At 39.0% G+C, this 16,709-nt stretch overlaps 1 protein-coding gene across 1 annotated transcript in view; it reads right to left on the minus strand.

Annotated features, from left to right (window-relative positions):
- Positions 1-1,096: 1,096 nt before the first annotated feature.
- The window catches only part of THEMIS (thymocyte selection associated), a 74,853-nt gene continuing 59,240 nt past the window's right edge, over positions 1,097-16,709 (minus strand). The window contains exons 5-7 of the mRNA XM_065632298.1: positions 10,175-10,328; positions 1,250-1,403; positions 1,097-1,173 (exon numbers count right to left, since the gene is read on the minus strand). Coding sequence (XP_065488370.1) covers positions 1,143-1,173; positions 1,250-1,403; positions 10,175-10,328 — 339 coding nt within the window. The 3' untranslated portion in view covers positions 1,097-1,142. The remainder of the gene's footprint in view (positions 1,174-1,249; positions 1,404-10,174; positions 10,329-16,709) is intronic.

A 16,709-nucleotide genomic window follows, 5' to 3' on the forward strand; every position in this document is an offset into this window, starting at 1 on the left:
GCATAATTAGAGGATGATCCTCTAAGCTGGCATTGCATCTTGAAACTGTGCTTTTCCCTTAATGCCTGTAGTCAAAAGGATTATTTTAGTCAAAAGAGGGTTTCATTCTCTCTTCCTTGACTTCTTTAAAAGATAGAACAAGTCTCCATCCTCAGCAGTATGTGGACTGATAAAGTAATGCATTATGTGAAATACCCTATTTTGTTTCATTTCTCAGTCTTTCCTGTAACTTTGGAGTTTCTGGGGCTGTGAGCAGGGGAAGAGATAGCCACATGGATACCATACACTGCCCTGGATGTCATGTTTCTAAGCGGTTTGAGTATTTCAGAAAAAAATTAGAACTTATTTCTCATTCAGTATGCTGCTTAACTCAAATAGAATAGAAACGTTGCATGCTATTTTCAAATAAATACGTATTACATTTTGAAATGAAATATCACTTCATAATAAAATCATTTTTTGAATCTCTGAAACACAACATTTCAAGTTTTGCTGAGTTTTCAGGGGTTTCTCTTAACAAGAGAATCAATTCAGCCAAATCAAGTGAAGTTCATAGAAGGCTCAGCCATGAGTGAAAAACACTAAGACTACATGGTTTCACTCAGATCTAGAAAAAAACCCTCTAAACTGTGTTTAGCTGGAAATGATGCTTGAAGCTTTTAGAAGAAAAGGCCCACTTCACTAGCACTTTAAGTCTCTGCAGACTGCCAGAGCAAAACCTCAAAGATTTAGTGAAAACACAGATAATTCCTGAAAGCTTTTTAAGAGACAAACCTTAATGAGGCACAACAAGGCATCTACTTCTAAAAAGAAGGAAAGGACTGCATTTAGAGTGCAATGATTTGTTACAGCAAACTGGCACAAATCAGAAAAATTAGACAGACTTTCTGAGACAAAGCCTTTCTCTGGGTTTCTGTGCGTTTTTGTTAGGATAACTGTTGGTCTGATTAAGGCTTTGCTTCCACCTGCAAACCTGGTCTTGCATGTGCACTTCTGTCACCAGAACAAGCATAGGTACCACTTTGACAAAGGTGACATCACCAAGAATGACGGGGTCACAGGCATCAGCTCAGAGGTGCCCTTCCCATGTTACTCACAGACTACTTGGAGCAACAGTGGCAGCTCCCCAGGGAAAGTCTCCTTCATTTTAAGGAGTGAAGGTCAACGGCCAGTCTGAAAAAAAAAAAAAAAAAAAAATCACTCTGCCCACATTTGTTTGCATTTGCAAATGATCACAGGTCACACTTACCTTCTTCCTTCAGAGGATGCATGCTTAGTTCTGACTGTGGTGTCTTGAAATACTTTTCTTAAGTTTTCAATTGTGTTTTCATCCACATAGTCATAGTTGTGTTCTTCATCTCCCTTTTCAACCTCACAATTTCCAAGTTCCTTATTTGTTAGATCTGAGTAATTAGCAAAATTAACTGTAAGGAAATTGAAGACTCTGCCCTTGCCCCCAAAAATGTACAATTCATACAGACAACCACAAAAGCAAAATACAAAGGAAGCAAAGCTCTCCTCACTTTTCTGATTTTCACAGAGGTCTTAAATGACTGGCTCAAGTTCCTGAACAATATGTGTCAGATCAAGAATGAAACCCCGCTGAGCATTTTGTAAGTGAGTCTTCACTCCGAAGAATTCCTCTTTCAGTTTTTGCATAATACTTGTAACTCCAAGTCTGTGGTCAAACCAGATAATCCATTGTCCATTCCCTGTTAGTTGTCCACGGATAACTCTAAGGTTTAACAAAATGGTTCATGTGACTGCTGAAAGTATAAAAGTAGGCAGTAAAAATTGTCTGACCATATCAAGAACAGAGCAGCCCACCTGCTCTGTGCAGCACCTACAATCCCTTTTGTAGATTTGCTCCCATGATCTTGTGTTTCATTGCCTGAAAAGATGAGCTTCTGCAGCTAGGAAACTGTGTTGTTATTTTGGGATTTCCTAGAGCCATAACCCCCAGCTACTTCTTATTCAGAAGACAATATAACAGAGATACAGTCGTGAAAGTGGTTTGAAGTTAAACTGAAAAGTTTTGAAGTACATTTCTTCATGTCCACCTAGACCAACCCGGGCAATGCTGAGGACAAACCTTCCAAAAAGCAGTAGCCTTTTCCTACTAGAGCTGAGACCCTCATGGGAGGCTTCTTTGCACTCTAGAGCCAGGGTGGGCTCTACTCCGAATCTTGGCAGAGAACAGCTTCACGTCGCAGTTTACACCACAAGCTACAGACCCCAGGGTTTCCTCCCCTGTCTGGGTGGTCTTACTTCTCCTTTGAGGCTAGAGATAGTTCCACAAGACACATGAGACCACTGGTCACATAGAATAGGACCTACAAGGGTCAGTCACTGAGTGCCTTATATCTCCAGAGCCACCACATCACTTGACCCAGGCTGTGGTGGGGAAGATCTAGGCAGCAGTAGGACAGAAACTCCCCTACCATTTGCAGCTCACCCATAAGGTTAATCAGGAAATATCAAATTAAATGGAGTTGAGAGGAAACTGTGTTTCTGAAGTAAAAAGTTTCACCTAAAATGGCAAAACGGTGTGAAACAGTGCTTTTGGTACAGCTGTTCCTGTTTGGTTAATTAGCTACTGTATAACCTGAAACAACCTGCAAATATGCACAAGGCCTCACAGCAAAGCCATGCTTGTCAAATAGGTCCTTCTTTATAGGACTGAGCTGCTCAAAAAAGTATCCTCCCTCTTGTGACCACCATGTGCCCCTTTGCTGAGAAAATAGCTGTATATGTTCTCTGCGGTCTCCAAACCTCACTTGTGTTCCTCATGAGACTCTCCACGTCTGAGGTGTCTCTCCCTGAAAAATTGGTAGGACTCATTTCTTTCTGAGGTTGTGCTCCTCTCCTTTATAGACTTTTTCAGGCCAGAAATAACCATTAAGTTAATCAAGCAGCTGTCTGGCCCCACCAGCACAGAGATTATCATAGATCAATTTACCTACAAGTCCTCCTGACACTTTTTAGGAATGAGTAAATTAGCAAAGTATTTCCAGATCTAGGCATCAAAAGGGGAAAAAACAAAACAAACAAACAACAGAAACCAAAACCTCAAACCTATGATGAGAAATTTGATGAAGATCTCACTCACACATGTGGCCACTATCTTGTTAATATGCATTTCCAGGTTTGTAGTTCATTTGCAAGTTGGCTGTGTTTGATATCAGGAAAAGCAAACTCATGAATAAAACGGGCACTGAAAGAATAAGCTAATCCCTGTGATTCAGCAAGGGAAATATTGTTTGTGCACTTAGACTTGCTAATATGGATATAAAGTACAGATTGCTCACGGGTGGCATAGCTAGACTTTCTTCTTTCCCAAACACACACAAACAAAATGAAATGCTTCTAAGTGAGACAACTCAAGGAGAAAGGAAATTAATGTCATCAGGCCAGACTAAATCACAGCTGTCCCCAGTCCCAAACCTGTGTAGGATGTCTTCTGAAATGTATATATTTACACTTCAATAAAGCATTAAGCAATGAATGGGACAAGCTGAACAACCCCGGGGGGATTCTGAACGGCGAAATCAATGCATTTTGCTTCCCTGATTGAAAAAATGCCTATTAACCTCAACACTGAATTACCTAATCAGGTATGCCATCTCAGCCTGCTAAGAAAATGAAGCTCATGTCATCATGCTGTCTATCCATCCATATGTGAATCTCTTCTGTACTTCATAAGGGTTTTTTTGCCAATTTCAGTCATATTTGAAAAGGGGGCAGAAGTGTCAATGTGGTTACAAAAGGGAGAGTTGAATTAGTTCCTCTATTGAAAGAAAAGCACGCAGAACACAGCTGTTATACACTCCATTTGGCAGCAGACAGGAGGATAAATCAGCGTGTACATATTGGTTGGCCACTCAACATGCACATAGCTCCAGACCTGCTTTTTTTCATTTGATAGGAGTGCCGTAAGGGGAGTTTTGGTTATTATCAGGGAAGGAGAAGAGAAGCAGTAGGGCACCACAGACCTGGAAACTTATTAAACCAAATTTCATTAATTCTGCTCTTCCTGGAACAATTTGTGTAATTACATTTGTCTATAGTGGAAGGGTAGTGTTCTGCAGACTAAAAATCTCTGTTTATCTCACTTGTATCCTCAAGTAGGTAGGACATTTTTTCCCTTGGAATAGATTTGTTGATTTTTCACAAATTTCAAGGACATAAACAGTTGTCATAACTCTTCCTTCTGCCCTCCTTCAAAAGGAAGGCAAAAGAAGTAACCCATCCCATCAGGACCATTGCCTGAATACTACCAGCGCTAGAAACCCCAACTCATGTAAATAAAAGGCTGCACACTTACATGCCTCTGGCCATGACCATAACAGTTTTATAGCTGTGGTAAATATCTCAGTTCAGGATTTATGCTGCATAAATTAATATTCAGCCACATTAATAACATTTAGTGTTTATATCCATGCCTAACTTGAAAACAGTATTTGTGAATTATTATGTGCAATAATATTGTGAACTAAACATGGTAGAACCACATCCTTATTTCTGAACATCACTTAAGTGAAAATGCACAGAACTGAAGGCATATGCATAAGCCAATATGTTTTTATGAACAGTAGTATTTTGTATGCTGTGAGCCTGGTTCCAATGCTCTTCAGTGCTAATGAGACCTAGTACTTTAGGGAGTTCTACTGAAAACTATTGAATGATAGCAGAATCAGAGCCCATAAAACTGATGGACTCTTCCTTGAGATGGTATCCATCAACCATTCCTTTTTGTGATGATGTAGCATATCTTTAAAAACTATTAAGTGCCACAATCAAAATATTTCATATGCACTGTAGGGTTACAGTTAGTCTTTGTTTAATGCTTATTTCTGCCTGGAATCTACTAAGCCATTATTTGGAAAACCATAGAATCATGGAATGGTTTGGGTTAGAACAGACGTTAAAGATCATATAGTTCCAATGCCACTGCCATGGGCAGGGACACCTTCCACTAGAACAGGTTGCTCAAAACCCCATCCAACCTGGCCTTGAACACTTCCAGGGATGGGGCAACCACAGCTTCTCTGGGTACTCTGTTCCAGTGCCTCACCACCTTCTTGGTAAAGAATTTCCTACTAATATCTAATCTAAATCTACCCTCTTTCAGTTTAAAACCATTACCCCTCATCCTATCACTACACTCCCTGATAAAGAGTCCCTCCGCATCTTACCTGTAGGTCCTCTTTAGGTACTGGAAAGCTGCTACAAGGTCTCCCTGGAACCTTCTCTCTCTAGTGTTAGGGAATAGACTGCCTTAGCTTATTAAACTAATTGGTATACTGCTTCTTATGGTACTCGGTTAGAAACAACTTATATACTATTTGATTAGCATAAGTAAATTTGCTTAACGTAACTTCTGCAGGCTGTGAACCTCTGAACTTTGTGCTTCGTTACGCAAAAAAGGCCTCAGAGTCCTCAAGCTAGAAGATAAGGGGAGATGCATCCCTGGTTTTATTGAATTCTAACATTCACTGGTTTCCACTGTTGTTTCCCTCTTTTTGTAAAATAAATCCTCAGTGTATGAACAGCTCTTGCCACAAGTTTTAAACGATTGCATATTTCAGGCCCCATGGTACCTTCCCACAAGTGAGTAAAGAGAAGGGCACAGGGCATCATCATGTGCCCCCTGGACTCCCAGTTGCTTCTCTGTGTTGGTCTGGTGGAGCTGGGGAAGTGCCACAAGGCCAGACAGCACTGCTGGAGGGAGGGAGAGGTGGCAGATGCAAAGTCGCCTTTAGTTACCTTGCATGTAATAGTGAGATGCCTCCTCCTTGCAACCACTTCTACAAGCTCTTGCCTGGAACCTCTGCATATTATTGCCATTAAAATCAGTTGTATCTAATAAACGAGGAAGTCTCTAAGGATTATGATTCAGAGTCTACGCTTTCTTTCCCCTGCTTTACAACAAGTTAGAGTTTGGTGAAGAAGAAAGCTTATTGAAATGTTTAAATATAATTTACCAGAGTGTACTCATCATCCTCTGAAATGATGTGATCTTGTTTTAAGTAATTTTCTTACCTTTTTAAAAACTTGTCACAGAAGATGTGTCAGCCAAGAATAAGTTTTGTGTTCACAGCCCAAAAAGCAGGAAAGAGAGTCCAATTATTTTTTTAGAAATAGTTACAGGACCTTAGGAGCCAGAGGATCTAGTAACAGCTTTGCCCTAATCAAAGACTGAACTAAAGTGTGGAATCTGGAGAGAATTGTCATACATGTGTACAGTGAAATATTCCTAAATCATATTGTTTATCCCTATGTGCCTAATTCAGAATGCTAGTGTGAAATCCCTGTGATTTCACCAAAGAAAGAAGAGCTTTTTCAAAATAATTCCAAATTCTGGGGTTTTATTTAATTTTTTTTTATATTATGTTTAACTTATTTTAATATTTTGCTTAAAGCACAGCCCCATAACCAAATCTATTGCCCTAACTGATGGGACAGCTAGGTACAGCACAAGGGCAGAAATTTCCTAAACCATATTCATTGCCAAATTTAGGAGACGTTATATGTGCACCCTCAACTGCAATCAGAAACCCCTTCCTTTGTTTCTTTCTCCAGCCTACTGGCCTCCTAAATCAGGTGCCTAAAGTCAGAATATATAAATATCTTCCCCAAAATGTCTTGACATCAATAAAAAAAAAAACATAAACACTTTTTTATTGTAGACTGCAACAATTCCAGAAACTTAAGCCATGAGCAAGAAGATTAGGTAATGTTTTAGAAATGCCACTTAGAATAAATTTCAAGGTTAAAGAAAACTGATACAGCAGATTTCTGATGAGGGTTATTATCCTGCAGATATGGCTACTATTTCTAATGCATTCAAACTCAATCAAGTATAAGAAAATAAAATAATATCTTTAGTGGACAATTCAGGTTTAATTGCAACAGAGGAAAATTGTTCCATTTCATAGAAACAAAGATAATAGATCCTATCTTTATTAACAAGAACTCTACAAGGAACGATAATAGAGACCTTAAAACTAAAAGAAAAACATGTTGCTTTTCTTTTCAGAACTATCTGGCCTTTGGTGAGAAATAGTAATTATCTCTGTAACTGTTTCTTTTCTGAGAGCACAGATTCAACATCCTTATTAGGATTTGAAACAGGTTGGTGCTTTGGAGGATGACTTAACATTCACCAGTAGAAGTTTAAAGATTAGTCAGTGAATAGTGCATTTCCTCCCACTCAAAACCCACAGGAGTGTGTCTGTGTTATTAGTCTTGACATATTTTCTAATCCATTATCTTGCGAATTAGCAGAGCAGAGTACACTCGCTGGAACAGGCAAGCCTGCTGCACGCAACAGTGGGCTCATGGGGATCCCTTGGCTGGCCAGGAAGAACTGCTGTATCATCTAATCCAATATCCTGTATAATTCTGCAGTTATCTTTGAATTAAGCCAAATAATCTTGGACTATACTAGCACACGCCTTTCAGAAAAACCTTCAGCTTTGATTTGGGTATGTCAGCCTACAATCCATGACTGCTCTTTGGTCTAGGTTAAATCTGCCTAGCTCAAATTCATGCTATACTCAAATGTAGACAAAGTTTGTACAGGGAAATACTCCAAAACAATTAAAGAAGTAGCAATTTCTTAGCCTTGCAAGAGATACTACCACTTGATGACACGTATGTACTAAGCAGAGGTACTAAGAGTTTATTTGGAAACCCTCAGTAACAAAGACCATTCTCTATTCGATCTGCTCTGAGTAGTCTAAACTAATACAGCATGTAGGATGAAGTTAAAATTAATTAATTGCAGCTTTCATGAGGAATGAGGCAGGAAACATAGGACTGATGAGCTTTGAAATCAGAAACACGGCTAAGAACTGGACCACCTGGGAAGAGTTAGTGCTGTGGATCTTTGCAGGATGAGAGGCAAGCAAGCCTTCAGCAACCCTAACACATGAAGTTCGGTAAAGGAAAACGCAAGCTCCTGCACCTGGTGAAGAATAACCCCATGCACCAGTACAGGCTGGGACTGACTGGCTGGAAGGCAGCATTGCAGAGGAAAACATGGGATCCTGGTAAACAAGCTGACCATGAGCCAGCAATGTGTTCTCGTGGCACAGAAATACAACAGCCTCCTGGGCTACATTGGGTAAGGCAGTAGCCAGCAGAGATCTTTAGCCCTTTTGTCAGCATTGGTGAGAGCACACCTGTAGTGATGGGTCCAGACCTAGGCTCCCCAGTACAGAAGGAACATGGACATTCTAGAGTCCAGCAAAGGGCCGTGGAGATGATTAAGGGACTGCAGCATGTAAAACAGGAGGGGAGGCTGAGAGGGCTGGGACTGTTCAGCCTGGTGAAGAGAAGGCTCAGGGAGCATCTCACCTCTGGGTATAAATACCTGATAGGAAGATACGACAAAGAAGGAGACAGACTCTTCTTAGTGATACCCAGTGACAAAAGAAACACAAGCAATAACAAATACTCTCACGATAGGAAGATGGTTCCTATACAAAGAATGGAAAGACTTGGCCACTTTCCAGTCCTGTTATTGAGCTGAAGCCTTAGTAACGGTAGCTCCCAACTCATTTTCTCAGCCAAGGGATCTCAGTTCAGAACCTACTGCACAGTTCCTGGAAGAGGCACAGGAAGTGACTGTATGACTCCTCACTGAACAGACTGAGCTGCTGTGTTCAGAAAAATCTTGACTGTGAAACCGTTATGTGACTTTAGCCTGTGGGGGAGTCTGAACTCATCAAGTAAAGCATCTACATGAGCACTGAGTCCTGTGCTTGTGAATAAGACAGTCCTCAGCACAAACTTTAAGCCTGGTTTACTTCAGTGAGGATGCTTTGGGCATATTTTCTTCAGGTGTGTCCCCCTCCAGCTTCCCATGGCTGCCTGGCCCCACAAGAGACAAATACATGTGAGTGATCCAGCTCACCCCTGTAGCATGGACAGCTGTTTTCAAAGTCAAACTCCAGTAATTTGCAGGTAGTTCCCTTGGCACAGAAGAGTACAACATTAACACATCTTCGTATTCATTTTTTTCTGAGGTTTAAACAGAGAATACTGTCCTTTGTAGCTGCCAATATGGCAGCTTCACCATTTACCCCTATAAAATCTAATCAAATCATTAAGCAGTGACAAAAAGGAGCCTGCGGGTAGATTTTTCAAAGCCACAAAATAACAAATTTGGGATTATCTTTCAAAACAGACAGGTACCAAAATGCCTTTCAAAAACCAGTCCCCAAATAATCAACTTCCACAGCAATAAGGATTAGTGAATATTCAACAGGCCACAGCAATTCTTCACTATAAAATTCGTTTATGTTGCATTTTGAAGTTTCAACACATATAGTTTCAAATAGCCAGTCCTTTTCAGGAGTCTCACACGCTAAATGACAAGACAATAAAGGGAAACTCCATGGCTAGTTCTCATATTGATATCAATAATCAGTTAACAAATGCAGTTAGGATGAGTATTTGTGCTTTTGCCTTCCAAATGTTCCAGGGTTGTAATTAATGTGATGTGTTCATATTTCAGATATAACCTGTGACTGACAGATTAATGAAATCAATTTAGTTTCTAAATTAACTGCAAAGCCTTTTGGATTTGCCCTTCTATCATTTAGCATCTCAACTTCAGTATGATTCCTTTTTGAAAAAGGAAAAACTTGGAAGGTAAGTAGAAAAGCTAACCACCTATCAAAAATGCTTGCAAAATCCAAGCAAATTATATTAACAAAAAATGTCAGTCAAGTAATTTGACTAATATTCTTTTTTTTCTTCAAAATACAAAAATGTGAGTTGAAGACCTCTTCATATATTTAAGGCAAATTGCTTGCTTGTCTTTAATACCTGTTGGAATCAGCGTTTTTTGTAACGCGCGATGTGTAAGCATCATCCTAAAACAAAAGGAAAGCACATCTTTTCCACATGTCTGTTCCTAAAAACTACTGAATATTCATGCCGCAGTGTCAAACAGAGTTTAATACCATGCTGCTTTTGAGAGCTTAGATGAATTTGCCTTATGGCATTTATGGAGGAAGAACAGAAATATTCACTTTCCGTCTCTTTTGACTAAGCCACTGATTCCAAGTGAAATCACGCAAGATAATCCTGTATGTAAATTATTTTTCAGGGTTAGGGTTAAGCTTTGTTATATTAATAACTCAAACCATAAAGCTTAACTGACCTTTAATTACACTGGTTTCCACTAATGTAGCTTTCCCAGTCATGTCCTCCTTATTCTCACGATGCACCAAATCATTCTGACAAGTAACTTGTAATTCTGAAGCACTGGTAGCTTGATTTGAGCACAATTTCTTGGTGGTGTCTACACCGAAATTCTGAAATTACATAGAAGAGCACATTGACTTTACATGTAAATTTTTACTCTAAACTGGATGCATTCAGAGATGTGACACATAAAAGCAACATTCTTTGGGTTACTTCTGTGAATTTTAACCACAAATCTTCTGTTTGTCTAAGTAAGTCATCAATCATGTTTACCATAATGCTTATCTTTGAGGCACGTACATCACAAATAACATGATCAGAAGTCACTCTAGGTGAAGAAATTACCTTCAAAACATTTCTCCAGTCATTTTTTTTTTGAGGGGGGAGGATGAGGAGGGAGGGGGCATATGGAGTCATGCAAACACAAGCAAGAAGATTAATATATATCCCTTTTGGTTGGTACATATTTATTTCTGATTAACTTTTTTATTGTATCAATCATTCATTTAATGATTTCTGTTACATATTATATCACAAATTCATATAAAGTCTGACATTTCAATTACGTTTGTCCAGTAGCATTCGTAGCATAGTTAGATGATAGGAACAGGCAATTATGGAGTAATTAATTATAGTGCTATTACATTGCAGAAAGTAAGTTATATGGCTGCAATACTTGCAGTCTTTGAAATTCAAGCTTGATACATACATTTTCATAATTCTGGGGTTTTTCTGTGTGTGTGTGTGTTTTACTCTTGTGGGGTTTTGTTTGTTTGCTTGCTTGCTTGCTTTTAATTCTGAGGTATTTATGTCATAAATGCTTTCAGTCAAATAGACATTTTTCATCTGGGTCAAAAAGGGTCAAAAAATTCAGTGAAGCTATACAATAGCTGCTGTGTAGGTACAGTCCAATTGCAATCATTATACCAGAGAGTATATATTTTAAAGAATAATCAGCATAGATTTTCCATTCAAAACCAAACATTGGTTTTCCTCAGCAATAAAAAAGTCCATCTTATTCAGAGAGAGAAGGTCATGTTGGTAAAACTGACAGTAGCTACACAGTAATAGCGTTGGATATTTTCAGAATCAACCCACACTTTGCAAAAGCACAACATGAGCCTACATTTTATGACAATCTGCCCCTTTTAAAAAAAAGATATCAGCTAGAAAGTCACTGGTAATTGAAACAGAAAATTTGAGAGAAGATATGACGAAGATGAAATCTGTAAAACATATGGACAACTTTCCTCAGTGGGTGGCTCCCACTGTGACATAAGTGGAAGACCCCCATTTTCCAGTTAGAGGAATCTATGGTAGTTTTCTCCATTTTCTAAAATAAACACTGCAAGCTCAATCTGCAGGAACTGACTGAGTTGCAGTATTTAATGTAAGTCTGTGTGGTACAGGATGCACAATGCTGGCTAGTGCTCTTCTTGGTTGCAAAAGAGCCTCCGAGGTCAAGCAAAGCTTTAAGCAGTGGTGTGATACACAAAAACCTCAGGAATTTGAACAAAAAGAAACACGGTTGAGAAATATTTTGCAAAGAGGACAGAAATGTTGAAGAGGTTCTCCACAGCAGAGAATTAAAATAACCCAATGGAAAAGACAACGTTCAAACTAAGATGATGCTCAGCTGGTGTGTTGTGGAACAGCTTCGCTGAGGTTACAGGACCTTTGTCTTTCACCAGCAGAGCATGGCCTTTCTTTGATTTCCAGTTCTTTTCTCGATCATCTGCACCTAAACATGTTGATATGCACCACCTGTTTGTTGCCAGTCAGGGTCAGCAATATGAACACGCACTTGCAGGTAGTTATTGAGAAATGTCCATCTTCTGTTTGCTTAAATAACAATTTTTCAAAGTTGTCACTAAACTTGTCCTTTCCTCAGTATCAGTCATACCTCTTTATCACAAATGAAGGGTCTCGGGAAGGGTAGGGAAACATTCACAGATTCTTCCTGTATTTATTTGGCATACTTAGCACACAGAAAGCTTTCACTTAAAAGTCGGATTTCAGATAACTAGGGAAGCTTAATTTAAATAGTAGACATTAAAATATATATTATTTTTTTAAAATAATGAATTCCCTTATTTTCTAGTCATCTCCTTATTTAACATATTAATCCTAGCAATCAATATCATGAATGAGTATGCTCAGATTTATTTATTTTGCACTGCCTTAACTAGCTAAAAACATGCCTTGGTATCAAAACAGAAAGATCCCCTCATTAAGAAGAGTGTGACTGAAGTTTGTGTTAATCTTATCAGTCACCAGCAAAACCACACACTGTGATACAATGGTTACCTGGGGCACCCTGCAAACAAATTCAAATATGCAGAACTCAAGTATTTAAAAACAAATAGGATTACACCAACTGGATTGTCACTTCACTATATGCTGAAACCTGATATTGCTTTAACATTCTTAATAGCACTATAGATAATAATTACACTAGAGACCAACAGAGATAAGACACTTTTTTAAACTATACAAAAGTGAAGTCTTAAAGTTGTCTTTCAAATTAACAGCATAGGGTTTCCATCTATGTGGAGCCATTGTTCCACTAATTGAAAGAAGTCAGGATATCACGCATGGTTTTCAGTACTGTTACTGCCAGAAGAAGCATTAATACAGTTATAAACTCATTATATGAATCACAGTCATTTGTTATGCCTACTCATGAAGAAACCCTGAATCTCAGCATTTGGAAACAGCTACAGGTGTGTGAACTAAAAATTTTACCCTAATGGCTAAGCATTGTCCGTTACATCTCTAGGTTCACTCATTGTCTAGAAATAACTCAGAAGACAAAATGCGAAGCTGTAAAAGTAAGGTGGCATGAGACTGCACAGTCCCTCTCAGGAAACAGGAGGTGTTACATCAAAGAAGATACAAAAAAGTGTGAGAGCTAAGGGCTGGAGATGCATCACTTTAGTAAGAACAGAAATTTCAGCATTCTGCAGAAGTTGTGGGTGCGTGCAGAGTTTATCTAAGATGCATGAACTGAAAACACTGAAATAGCAAACAGAGTTTCAGAGTGAACGGTTTGAATTAATTTCCATTGATTACCTGAAGAACGTAAAGCACTGCATTGCTGTGCATGTGTGTGCGTGAGCCCCCTCCAGACAGCACCAGAGGCAGTGAAAACTGAAGCGGTTCCCATTCGTACGAATGACACCACGCAAATAGTGAATCTTTTTTTTACTGTCCTACTGCATGATTTCATGCTGCTGCTGTAATCCCTCTCTATTCATTTTCTCTCTGCATTCAGGTTTTTACTCTTTTTCCTGAGTCATCTGTTCTTCAGGCTGAAGAGGTTGTAGTCTATTTAATCTTCCCTCTTACAGGAGCCAAACTGTAATCCATGATGCACCAGCTCCTGAGGTTCCTACTGCTTTGCAAGATACAATCAAAAACTACTGAAGTTAGTCCATCTGCCACACATACTTCAGGTAGCAGTATTTGGTCACAACTACTCAGGAAGTCAAGAAAATAGCACAGGAGTTCTTACAGTTAAAAAAAACAATTTTGGAGGGGCCCAGCAAAATTAGCGTAACCTCTGAGATAGAAGAGCAGAAAGTGATGCTCTTAAAGCAAGTAAGGAAAAAAAAGGCTATTAAATCTGTTCGCAAAAAAGAAAATAATACATGTGTTCATAATACACATTATTGTTTTGGTTGCTTTTATTATTTTTTTTTAAAGCCTCAACAGTATCTAGAACATTCAGAGTAAAGGACAAACAACATTTGTTTAAAGTAGAGAAAAACGTGGGAGTAAATATGAAACCAACAGCTGTCATAGTCTCTGAAAAGGCTGTGAGAGATGTAGCGGCATAAAGCAATCTGACAAAACTATGCTTTTCCAGACAGAAAGTCAAGCTGTTATATGATTACAAATTACTCCAGTGAAGAGGAGTACTCATTTGTCGTAGCAATCAGTGCTGGACATGGCACTACACCTTTGGAGTACATTTATTATGAGTCACCCATGCTAGTAGATACAGATCATAAACCTTTTACTGCAATCTTCAGACAGCTTGGAGTGGCACTCTTTGCTACCTTCAGAAACTCAAGCCAGAGTTCTAGATACATGTCTTTGCTTTGGCATATACTGCACAGGTATATCTGTAAAATGCTTAATTGCTGCATGCACCTTTCCAACAGAAAAAAAAAAAAAGGCAATATAACCACAGAAGGTACAAACGAAGATTCTGTAAGAAAATCATACAGCATTGTATTTATGTGGAAGCCTAAATGAGGTTGAAGGAAGCTTTAGCTCTTACTATTTTGGAGACTATTTCAAAGCAATTAGGAGAAAGGGGTAGAGCGAGACATGTTGGTCTAAGTGAGAGAGGGTGTTCATAATTGCTGATTTATAGAGAAGACTTCATGAGTTTCAGAGCAACCTACAGAATGGCAACCTGCCTATATAATTTTGCTTCCACCTTCATTATATTTGCATGACTTTCTGCAGGGACAGTTTGGAACTGCAGTGAATCAGAGGAGAATCACAGATTTTGATTCCCATACTGAATTAATACAGAACCAAGGTAAGTGCTACCACAACCAGAACCTTAGACCACCCTGAAATACAGATCTGAGTTATTTTCTGGTTTGCAAGAGCATAAGCTGGAGTAACTACATTCTAGAGTAACTACATCAGTCAGATTTAAACCAATGTCAGTCAAAATAAAATTTCACCAACTGTATGACTAGGTGTAGGAGTGAGTACTTCCACCTAAGAGATGGGAAGCACAAATTCAAATAATGGGAATACGCCCATGGAAATTGCTGACACCTCTCAGGAAATTTGCATTATTATGGCATACAGTTAGGACTGATTCATTCCACTTGAAAGGAAACAATTACCTTTAGATTATTACTCGTTTGTATCCCAAGGTAGCCTTCTTGCTTGATCTATTGGCAAGCCAACTTATCTTTCACATCAAGGTAATTTTTGCAAGGGCACAGTGTACCCATAGTTAAGGGTATTGACAAAGGTCTATGATTTTGTAGTAAAGAATTTTAACAGTCTTCCCCATTGCACTTATTCCAGTACATGATATCAAGCCTTCATTTTCCACAGTCCATTGGAGTGTGGAAGAGGAGAGGAGCTAGTTAGAAGATGCTTCAGAAAGGCCATGGGCAATAAAGAGGATCCTCATTTAGCCTCATTAACATACAGGATGGGAGCACTTTGGAGAATTATTATTTGCCTGCAGGACTCATGAGGTACTATAACTACAGATGAACTATTTTTGCCAAAGAAAGGGTCAAGGTTATATCGTTTCAAAGACAGGAACAAAACTACATTAATTCATGAGTTCTTCTCTGCCTGAAAGGGACATGAAACATCTGATCAAATCACTTTTTTTTGGTCAAGGTTCAAGCTCTTAGCAGGTTTCTCCTTCTCAAGGTACTTTCTGTACACGCCAACAGTATCACAACTAATTTGACTTTCATTGCCTGTAGTCCAGGTTTTCCCAAGGATTTAAATGGGAACGCTATGTAATAAAGTCATGGTAGATTGCAGACAGATGCCACTGTAGGCTCATTCTTAGGGTTCAAACTATGTATTTAAAAAACAGTATTTTCCTGAAAGCAGGGGCAGAATTAGTTTATCCTTGTTCAGAGCTTGAATAAGAATATTTAAATTTAAAAAAAAAAAAAAACCACAACATGAAACAAACAAAAAAGCCGCACACACACACAAAGCACACACTAACATGTAAAGAACATTTAATGAAGGAATGTTGTTTTTACAAAACTAAGGAGCTGGTGCCTGACCCCAGCCGGGGCGGGGGGAGAAGGACTGAGAGACATCAGACTATGAATCCTTAATGTAAAACAAAGTCTCTTCTAATTAATCCTGGAATGCATACTGATACCTATATTTACAAGTTAACCTAGGGGGAAGGGTAGCCGAAGAGCCAGGAAGCCATATTTTAAATAGATTGATAAGGGGAAGGGTATTGTTCGAATTAGATGAATGAAATATGTAAACTGAGGCAGGCATCGGGTAGTGTGTAAACCCTGAAGTACTCAACCAGTGGTGAACAGGGGAGGGAAATTGCGGCCAGGATTTGGGGGGATATAAGCAGGGGCTTTTTGCCCTGTTGTGTGTGCCTACCTTTAGGTAGAACACCTGGAGCTGCAATATCAGAATTTAAAAAATGGCTTTGCTGAGAGATCCTGCCTGAGCCTATTATATTAGCAAAATAATTGTCTCCTACAGACACTAACACAAAAACCTAGAGCAGAAAGTCACGTCCTAACTATACCCATTTCTACAAAAATAAAAGCAAATAAATAAAATATCAAACTGAACGGTCGTGGAGAAAACCAACGCCACGTGGGCCGTTCCGTGTGACTGTCTGTGAGCTTGAACAAATATTCCGACGACATAACTGACGAAAAAAAAAAAAAAAAAGAAAAGAAAAGAAAAGAGCAGAAAGGTGAGGGCAGGGCCTGCCCGCGGGCAGAGCGCGG

This window comes from Caloenas nicobarica, chromosome 3, assembly GCF_036013445.1.
Source record: "Caloenas nicobarica isolate bCalNic1 chromosome 3, bCalNic1.hap1, whole genome shotgun sequence".
In the NCBI taxonomy this organism is placed as follows: Eukaryota; Metazoa; Chordata; class Aves; order Columbiformes; family Columbidae; genus Caloenas; species Caloenas nicobarica.